Source organism: Penaeus chinensis, chromosome 10 (assembly GCF_019202785.1).
Source record: "Penaeus chinensis breed Huanghai No. 1 chromosome 10, ASM1920278v2, whole genome shotgun sequence".
NCBI classification, from domain to species: Eukaryota; Metazoa; Arthropoda; class Malacostraca; order Decapoda; family Penaeidae; genus Penaeus; species Penaeus chinensis.
In genome coordinates this window covers 36,763,508-36,773,507 of record NC_061828.1, presented here as the reverse complement: position 1 = coordinate 36,773,507, position 10,000 = coordinate 36,763,508, and the positions used below count along the sequence as shown (strand labels likewise).

The following is a 10,000-nucleotide window of genomic DNA, read 5'->3' as shown; positions in this document are numbered from 1 at the left end:
ACTGGCTGACATTGGCGAGAGTAGACAGGTGGCTGGAACCCTAGCTAGGCTTCCCTAGGGGCCCAAGCCAGAAAACACCAACTACCGTAGGTCGAGGGATGGGCCGGGTGTCACGTCAGGGGGAGAGGGACAGGGCAGGGATAGGGACATTTTAGGGTAGGATCGCAAAGGACAAGGATAGGACTGAGTGGAGAGGGACGGAAATACCTGAAGAGTCTTGCAGGAAAGATAAAAGATTGGGTGGAACAGTTGAGATTAATCTTGATTGACAAAGTTTTCTAAAATCATCAGTCCCACAGCAAAGTTTGGGTCACTCTGATTTCCTTAGGGGAAAAAATCCGTAGTGAGGAGAGAGAAAAAAGGGTTTGGTTGGGAAAGGTTTAACGGGACTGGTACCTAGAGGTCGCGAGAGCAAAGCTAATGATACCTGTTAATGAACAAGTTGCCCAAGCGGCGGCTGTGTGCAAGCCTTGCATATCCCACTAACAACTGTGTTAACATTATATTATAAAGGCACGGTTATGTAAAACTTAAGTTAGATCAGAATTATCGAAGCAAACTAGTCTAAACAAATGAGACCATATTCATTTATATATAAATATAATGTATATATACACACGCACACACGTCATTAGAAACGGCCTTGAAACTGTTTAGGTGATGATGGGACAATCCAAGTCCTGAAGTTACGGAAATAATACCTGCACACTATCATTCATATTCGTTTCTTTCAGGCTTATCTCTTACTACTCATCGAAAAGGTATAATTAGTTCGCTCTTTAACGGCAAGAGCAAGGTCAAGGGTAGCGGTCGGGGGAAGGAAAACCCGAGACAAAACACAGTGACTATCAAATATAGAGTGGAAAAAGATATCAGGGTTGTGGATTAGGATAGCATGGCAGAGGCTTGGATGGGGGTGGAGAGGTAGGTGGTGGTGAAGGTGGAGGCAAGGTTGGCGGACACCATGGGTTAGTGAAGCGCGTATTATAACGGGAGGTTGGAGATCTAGTGGATTCCAGTACGAAAAAGTGGCGGGAAGAGGTGAGGGTCAGGATTAAGGTGATGCCGAAGTGCTGGAGTGTTCGGTAGCAGCATTCAAGGCACAGAGGTGAGGTTGGGAAAAGGATTAGGGCGAGGCAGAGCGATTGGTGTACACAAACAGTGACAATGTACGGGGGTGGAGGGGTCACTACGCATATGTTAGGCTTTGAAAAATCAGCATTTGTGTGTGTATGAAGACCAAAAGACTATGCGCTAAGGAATGTGTAACCAGTATGCTACTACTAGAAGTAAAAAAGTAGAGACTGATTTTAGCTTTTCTTCGGCTAAACTAGTGGACGACGACTGAGGATATGGTCAGAAGGGTTCTCTCTCTAATGGGGTATACAGCATACAGCATTCTAAAGGTAAATAGTTTCACTCTTTATAAAGCCACACACATAAATGTTTCACAACGAGCCTTGATGATCCTGGACCAAATTTCAACACATATTTATAAAAAGCCAATTAACAAGTCGATAATCATTAAGGCTTGCTCTAAACGTCCTCGAAGTGATAAATGAAAGGCTCATCTTATGAATATCTTGTATTTCCAAACAATTTGTACAATTTCTTAATTACACTCAGCATTAAAGTGATAAGTTGGGCAACTGGTAACTAGCAGAGGGCAGGTCAATGGTTTTGCCCATGCCAAGTGGTGACCAGCGCGGGATGAACAAGTCAAAGGAATGAACCACTGCACACGAAATAACTAGGACAGAGCGAGCCGAGGTGGTCTGGATGGTGGGGGGTGGGGGCTCGTGGGTGGGGGCAACATACAGCTCTCGTAGGGAGAACTAAGAGCGATCTCTTCGAAATGTAAAAACATACATCCAATATACCTTCACATCCAGTTCCATATGTATCCATTTTTATGTGTGTCAATCTGGATACGGGCTGGGATGTGTTGGGAAGGAGGTTACTGTGGTTGCAATGTAGATTAACAGACCTAATGCAGTCAGAGCTATTGTTTTCTATCCAAAATATCATGCCGGCCAAAAATGAGGATGTTCTCTAAGGGGAAAAATACTAATAGGACTACGACTAAAAAAGGACACCGATTGCAACTACCATGAAAACAACGGTATTTTCACACTGAGAGTGGTGGCAGTAGCTCCTCTTCATATGAGGGGTAATTTCTAGACTTTCAAAAAGCGACAATTAACAACCACAAGTGTCTTAAATGTTATCAGTTTTACACGAGCGAGGTATGTTCATGTTAGGTCACTGGGTGATAATACAACAATTCTAAGGAACATTTATCATAGTTGTCGAGGAAGTGTTCACATGTTCACTCTCTACTGACGCCTACTGCCACACGAAACAGTCCCTAAGAGCTGTAGTTTCCCCAGCCAGAGCCGCACCTTTGGAACATTGGTCTACTAAGGGCTTACGACGGGAAATTAGCCAGCCTATATGGATACTGACAACGTACAAGAAATAAAAAAACGGATTTCCCTACTATTAGTAAAACATATAAAACGTTCACAACGTAAAAAATAAATAACACAAAAAATGCTAAAGGTTTATAGACAGACTAAACTAAATAGAGGAATGTAATAAGGACCATAAACCAATAAAATAAAACACTTAGATCTTTTAATCAACATTCATGACATAAAAAAAAAAAACACTGGGTCAAGGTGAGAGGTCAACTGGTGGAGCAGACGGTGCAGCAACACGCCAGTGCCAGTACTCATGCAGACACACACACGTCGCCCTCGGTCCAACCACGCCTCTTGCTACATACCATCACTGGTCACATTCCTTACTCTGGTGGCAGCATCGGCCACCAAGCTTCACTCACTATATATACATTTTGCATATGTATATGTATATATATACATAAAGAGTTAAATAAATACAAACTGTGATGGATACAGCAAGAGTCGGCAGTGACGAGGGTTAAGCTACATAACAATAATAATAATAAAACAAATTTTGCGTGCTATCGAGGTGCATATCCACACCACTGTGCTCTAGTGAGAGTGGCGCCGGGGTGTGGCCCGTTTGGTTAGTGGATTACAACAGTTTTAGGGTACCGGTGCCATTCTTGTGTAGAATGGGCACCGTGCACGAAAACTGTTGCATCTGAAACGGGGACATTAACAGGATAAAGTACACTTCCCGTTCGTTGAGGAATGCACAAAGTGACATCCAAGTTCTGTGAAGTGAGAGACATGCAACTTGAGGATTACCTTAAAGCCATGGGATTAATCAAATACAAAAAGAATTAACTATAGCATTGAATATTCACCATCCTCTCATTCTGACGAAAACTCAAACCTTAACTTTATGAAGAAAAAAAAAAATACGATCATTGTAGTCATCTTGTGCAATTGTTTCACTGGGAATTGTTGACAAGGCCAAAATGGTGATCACCATGGACATACAAGACAGCGTGAATGAAAAATTCCAAAACCTTCGGTGAGGATTTCCCAAAAAGGACAAGAGTCACATGTCGCCACTGCCTTCTGCAAAACCCTACCCTAGCTTTGGAATTCCTCAGTCACGAGCGAGGGAGAACATATGACCGGACTTCGTTTCTCAATTGCAAAGGTCATCTTTTTGAATCTTCATAAAAAAAAAAAAAGAGAAGCCACTTAAAATGAAACAATGAATAAACAAAAATAAAAAACAAACAAATCGAAAGTTGTTCTTTATGCTGTAGATAAAATAATAAAAACAATATGTAAAAAAAAAAACAAAAAAAAATGTAAAGAAACTTTTAAACGAAACCTCGAAACGCATGAAGAAACGAAGTGATAACATGTTCGACATGATTAAATAATCAACACTTTCTGATGATGCCACCATTCAATTATAAAACCTCCCCACCGGCGCCACTACTCCAAGAGGACACTAACAAAATCAGAGAAAAAGTAGGATTTCTGGCGAGGGGGACTGAGGCTGGACATTCCTACCTCGACTCCTCAGCGTAGATAGTAGTAGTGGTAGTGGTAGTAGTAGCAGTAGTAGAAGTAGTAATGAGGGTTTGGTAAATATTAAGAGGAAGAGACAAAACGAGAGAGAGAGAGAGGGGGGGGAGAAAAAAAATAACAGAATGATTGAGCTTTTTAGCAAACACAACAATGCCTAGCAGAAAGAGTAGCCCTTTATTTTTTTTCTTTTTCACGCCGCCACTACACCACACATATAACTATCGGAAACTTGGAAGTTCCTAACTGCTTATCACTAACAATGAGCTGATCTTTATATATACAGTGACACAGGCTAGGGTTTAAAAGGTTAGCATAGTGACCATCACTGACACATTTTCAGTATATTATCTTCCATGTTTATAATATCATTATCACCTTCAACACATTTCGAGACCTAAAGGCTGTATCAAAATACTTAGTCAAATACATACTTATATAAGCATGTTTAAAAAGAGTTGTTGTTAAGGCTTGCAATTACTAATGATCACACTGGATGGTACTCTGCAGGACAGCAAGCCTTAGCATCAACACTTGCAACATTCATAGTAAATCACTATAGAACAACGCATGTACTAATTAAATTACTTATCCACTCATCAGTTCTCACATACAGAGCAATTAGCTTATTACACTACAGTTGTGAAAAAAAATCTTCCGGTTAAACATGGCAATCACCAATCAAGAGGATTGTAATACCAGCCTAACAAAAGTCTCGGCAGAGAGAAGAGAGAGAGATGAAGAGTAGAGAGAGAGAGAGAGAAGAGAGAGAGGGAGGGAGAGGGAGGATGGGAGGGAGAGGATGGAGAGGGAGGGAGGAGAGGAGAGAGGAGAGGAGAGAGAGGAGAGAGGGAGAGGAGGGAGGGAGGGAGGGAGGAGAGGAGAGGGAGAGGAGAGGGAGAGGGAGAGGGAGAGGGAGAGGGAGAGGGAGAGGGAGGGAGGGAGAGGGAGGGAGAAAGAAGGAAGGAAGGAAGGAAGGAAGGAAGGGAAGGAAGGAAGGAAGGAAGGAAGGAAGGAAGGAAGGGAGGGAGGGAGAAAGAGAAAGAGAAAGAGAAGAGAAAGAGAGAGAGAGGAGAGAGGAGAGAGAGAGAGAGAGAGAGAGAGGGAGAGAGAGAGAGAGAGAGAGAGAGAGAGAGAGAGAGAGAGAGAGAGAGAGAGAGAGAGAGAGAGAGAGAGAGAGAGAGAGAGAGAGAGAGAGAGAGAGAGAGAGAGAGAGAGAGGGGGGGGGGGGGAGAGGAAACGTTAACAGACAAATGGCAGTGCAGGTTTGCCACGGCATTCAGACCAGCAGGTAAAACCCCTCACCAAGAGCTGTTCCAAAGACTGTTCAACTGACAAGTTAACAACAGGCTGCAATGCCTGCTGCTGAAGGAAGAATATATTTACTTGTGGATGATCAACTTCTAACTGGCACTCTGATACCAAATCATGAAAACTTGATATCACTAGTGCACAAGAAAAAACTTTGCATAATACTGCAAAAAATTTGGCATTCATTGGAACGTAACTTATCCTGCCAGAGGCCAATAGCCCACGTCTGACCTGCACCCATGTGGCACCTAGTCTCACCTACTGCATGTCACATGACACACGTCTCATTGATACTAATCTTAAAGCTACTCTAACAAGGTCAACTTTTGTTAAATATTCTGCACCATTCACTGGCTCAAGAATTCACTAGTCATTGGTCGTGTACTTAAATCACTTCTATTTAAAATACTAAAAAAATGTAGTGTTCTACATTGTGAAAAAATAAACTAAACAGTTTCTTTCCAAAAATATTATGTAAAAAAAAAATCTACATATCCAACATGATGATCTAAACAAAACTAAGCACTCTGCAATATTTATAAATCTTGCATATGAGGAAAAAAGTGTATTGACAACAATACAACACTCCTATCTCCAAACTCAACATTCAATTTGGGAGAAAAAGAGAAAAATGGATAGAAAGTACCTTTTTCCTCTTGTCACCAACCTTTCCCCTCAAAAAGAGTTAAAAATGATGACAATGTTCTGATCACTGACTACACTCAAAACACACCACCACAAGTGTCTTTGGATCAGTACCTCAAGCAGAAGCACAAAGTCAGATGGTGTGAATGGCTCTAGTTGTTTCATGGCTTTACACTATTCAAGTCCTAGGTCATCTGGCACTTTCCTCTTGTGAGATGATGCTTCATTTCAAAATGCAAAGGTCACTGACATGTTATCCTATTGTATGGTCTCTGATCTTTCCTTTTCTTCGGTATCACTACAAGTCAGTAAATCGCCAATATTTGTGAAGCTTATTCTGCTGTGTGAGATTATGAGGAACTGATTATCTTTTAGTGATTTTTTTTTTTTTTTTTTCATTTTGTATTTTTTTTCTCTCAATTTATGGTGAACAGTATTCAACTACTATCTGATGTCTATTGGTTACTTGTGCCAAGAAAAAATCATAAAATACAAAAAATGGAAAAAAAAAAAAAAAATAATAAAACAAAAATTCTTATCCCAGTAGCAAGTGAACTTTTGAATCAGTTCACACTATCTGTATCAAATTTAAACACTGTCAATATTCATGGAAGGACCTATTTTCATTTCCTTACACGTAAGTAAGGATACACCAAGAAATATTGCAAACTGGCAGATCCAGCCATCAGAAAATCTTTTTAACAGTCCTAGTATTATCTGACCCTAATTCAACTGCCTACACATATATATAGAGAGAGAGGGATAGATATATTCTTTTCTTTATCACTTATTTTGGTCCTGTTATAAAAAAAATTTATCTGATTCCTAGTTGAGTATAACTGGTAAGTATGCATGATGTAGGCCTAATGCGTAGTGGCGGCCGTGAGGGCAGAGAGAAGGCAGCAGCAGACAGTAAGCAGAAAGGTACCGTGGGCGGGGGCACTGATGGAGGGGGCAACGCTACTGTACTGCACTGGCGACCCCGACCCGCTACCTGGCGGCGCCGATGGATCTGTAATACACACAACAACCCCACACTCAGCAACACACAAAAAAGGACCCACACAGAAGACATGGCTGTGGCATTAATGAGCAAAAATAAATTTAAAAAAAGGGTTGTAGGCCTGGCTGTATGATCAGGGATTCACTTTGAATCACACATGCTTCTGGCCAATAATAACAGTAAACCACAAAATAAAAATGATGTGAAGAGGAGATAAAATGACAGACACCCACACATTCATCATACATACTCTACATTACATCTACATGTTTTATATACTGCAAATATGCAAATGGTGAATCAATATTTAAAGAACAAAATACAAATATGGCATATATCAAAACATGCAAAAGTGGTAATCATTTACTTTTTTCCACAATTATCTTACATTAAAAATGAAAAGTGGATTTAACTGTGAGAGGCAAATTTACATGTGCTGCAGAGTCAACTTACTGATTTTAAGCATGCGCTGAATCAAAATAAAATGTACAGCTTGATACAGAGATTTTTTAAACAAACTGCAAGTAGAATCAGAAATGAAACCAGAAACTAAATCACAAGCACACACATATCAACATACAACAGTCCACACATACATAGAACACTTAAAAATACCAGTAAACAAATTTCAAACTGATGCAAGATATGGCATTCAAAGGACATTCAATGAAAAGAATTGTTTTTAAAAAATCTACACTTAGAATGCAAATTTCTGAATAATACTGCTTTATTGAAAAAAAAAAAAAAAAAAAAAAATCAATCTCTAATTATGCTTATTTATTTCATTACCTCTATTAGCAACACATTTTGAAAGTTACTTGAAATGAATGAAACAAGCAACTGTTATTTACATCTGGAAATTTCTAACTATATTTCATATAAGTCATCATGTATATATTCTGAAGGAAAAGGAAGACTTCTGTGGACTAATTTACCTACACCGTTATCCCAAAATATATAATTTTTTTCCCAGAAAAAATCCAATAATAGCAATATCATACACTAAAAATGCATGTGATGATTTATCATGCAAAAAATTACTGCTGAAAGATAAGATGCCTGGAAATGACATCCACTATATACAGAAATTTACAAATAAAATGAATGCAAGGTAATGAACCTAAAAATGAAAGGAGAAAGAAAAACAGGTAAGAGAGTGAGAGGGTGAGCGAGAAAAAGCTGGTTGAAGATGGAGAGAATGAAAACTAGATATACCACAGGTAATTTGGTGTAGAATGACTTTCAATGAATAATTAAGCCTAAATAATCTCACTGCTCATTATAATCACTGAAAAATAATTAAAAAAATATTATTTGTGGGAAAATCTGTAGGAATCATTTTACGGACTCAATGCCCATATCGGATCCAAAAATGAAACCACTAAAAAACGTTTCTTAAAGTTGTTAAGAAGAAAAACAAAAATAAACCCCATACATGTAAACTACTTTCATTACTTTTCTTAAAACTCAATGGCCATAATTTGCTTGTCTGCATTTTACATACCATGCGCAGTCTTGATGACTGCTTCGGCCGGGGTAGAAAATCCAATACTATTATGCGCTCGCAGTTCAATCTTGTAAAAAGTGCTGCTTCGAAGACCCGTAATCGTGTAGACTGTAGCTGGGTATTCTACTTCCTCGGCATTTTTGGTGCCAATGCTCTCCCACTGACCTGATGCATTTTGCACCTGGACAAAGATAATCCATAGCCAAGTATTTTAGTCATATGAAATGTACAAGATAATATTTCTTTCTCTAAATTCTACTGCCTCGCAATAAAGTGCACTTCACTATTTTGTAAGATGCTTGTATTGATAGCATAAATAAAGAAAACAAATGCTATCATAATACCCAGATTAAATACTTTCATAATATCTTAAGATTCACTGCAACCATTCACAATTAACTGCATGGAAGAGGAGGACTCACCTGATAATACATGATTTGGAATAAATCAATAGGTTCACCATTATCCAGAGGTGGTTGCCATCGAAGAGTGAACTTGTTGGGGTAGGGGATAGCTGTCACACCCTCTTCAACATCAAAGATTAGAGGCTCTTCGGGAACTGAGATGTGTGGCATTTGTTCTTCCTGTGAGAAGATATACTTTAAGTCTACTGGCAAAAAATTTACAATGAACACTCAATTCTACAGAATAGGTGTAGAGGAGTGTTTAGTTTGCTGAAATATGTTCAAGGCCCCTACACATTTTAAAGTGAAATGAAAACTGACCTTCTCACCACTCCATTCTCCTTCGCCAACCTCACTTCTTGCAGAAAAACGGAACACGTAGGTCTGAAGTGGCTGCAGTTTATCCAGTGTGTAGGTCTGATCTGAAAGTAAAATCAAAGAGGGTCATAAAACAGATAAAAAATATATTTTACTGATTGTCATCAGAAACTGGATCATTCTATATACCTTTAGTCCAATAATGAGACTCTGCATTGTCCCATGGAAGGTCCTTCATACGATACTCCACAAGGTAACCCAAGACAGGTAGGCCACCATCATCAACTGGTCCCACAATGTTCCAAGTAATGGTTGTTGCTGTCTTTTTCTGAACCTGTCGGGATCACACAGAGATAAAATGTTTACACAATATACTACATGTAACCCACTCTGATATCATCAATTATGTTGTTACACAAAGATACATCATTCAAACCAGTCTGAATCAGGACCATTTTTTAATTACATATACTTGGGTTGAGAGACTGAAATTTACCTTGGCACTGGCTACTGGTCCAGGCACATGGGCTTCCTTCAGTTTAATGTCAAATTCCTTCATTCCCAGTCGGTTTGTGGCCTCACAAGTATAATCGCCATAGTATTCGTTTCTGACTGGAGTGACCCTCAGAACTCCCACAGGACCATAGGAGAGGACTTCCAAATTAGGGTCTGCTGCGTCGATTTCAGCATTACGCAGATACCACTGAACTGTTAATGTAAAAAGGTGAAAAATGTAATAAGATATCAAGTCAGGATAATACCCTTGTTTACATTCACATTTCACTTGTTTAGATATCTCTTGGCTGACAACATATACTTACTTGTAGCATTAGGA

The 10,000-nt window shown here is 39.3% G+C and overlaps 1 protein-coding gene across 8 annotated transcripts in view; it reads right to left on the bottom strand.

Moving 5' to 3' along the window:
- The window catches only part of LOC125030021 (fasciclin-2-like), a gene marked incomplete at its 5' end in the record, with an annotated part of 32,871 nt that overhangs the window by 11,108 nt on the left and 11,763 nt on the right, over positions 1-10,000 (bottom strand). For 6 of the 8 annotated variants that reach the window (XM_047620246.1, XM_047620249.1, XM_047620248.1 and 3 more), the window contains 7 exon segments: positions 6,862-6,945; positions 8,441-8,624; positions 8,866-9,027; positions 9,169-9,269; positions 9,355-9,499; positions 9,662-9,873; positions 9,987-10,000. The exon segment at positions 9,987-10,000 is cut by the window's right edge and continues 192 nt beyond it. In XM_047620246.1, coding sequence (XP_047476202.1) covers positions 6,862-6,945; positions 8,441-8,624; positions 8,866-9,027; positions 9,169-9,269; positions 9,355-9,499; positions 9,662-9,873; positions 9,987-10,000 — 902 coding nt within the window. 8 annotated transcript variants of the gene reach the window in all.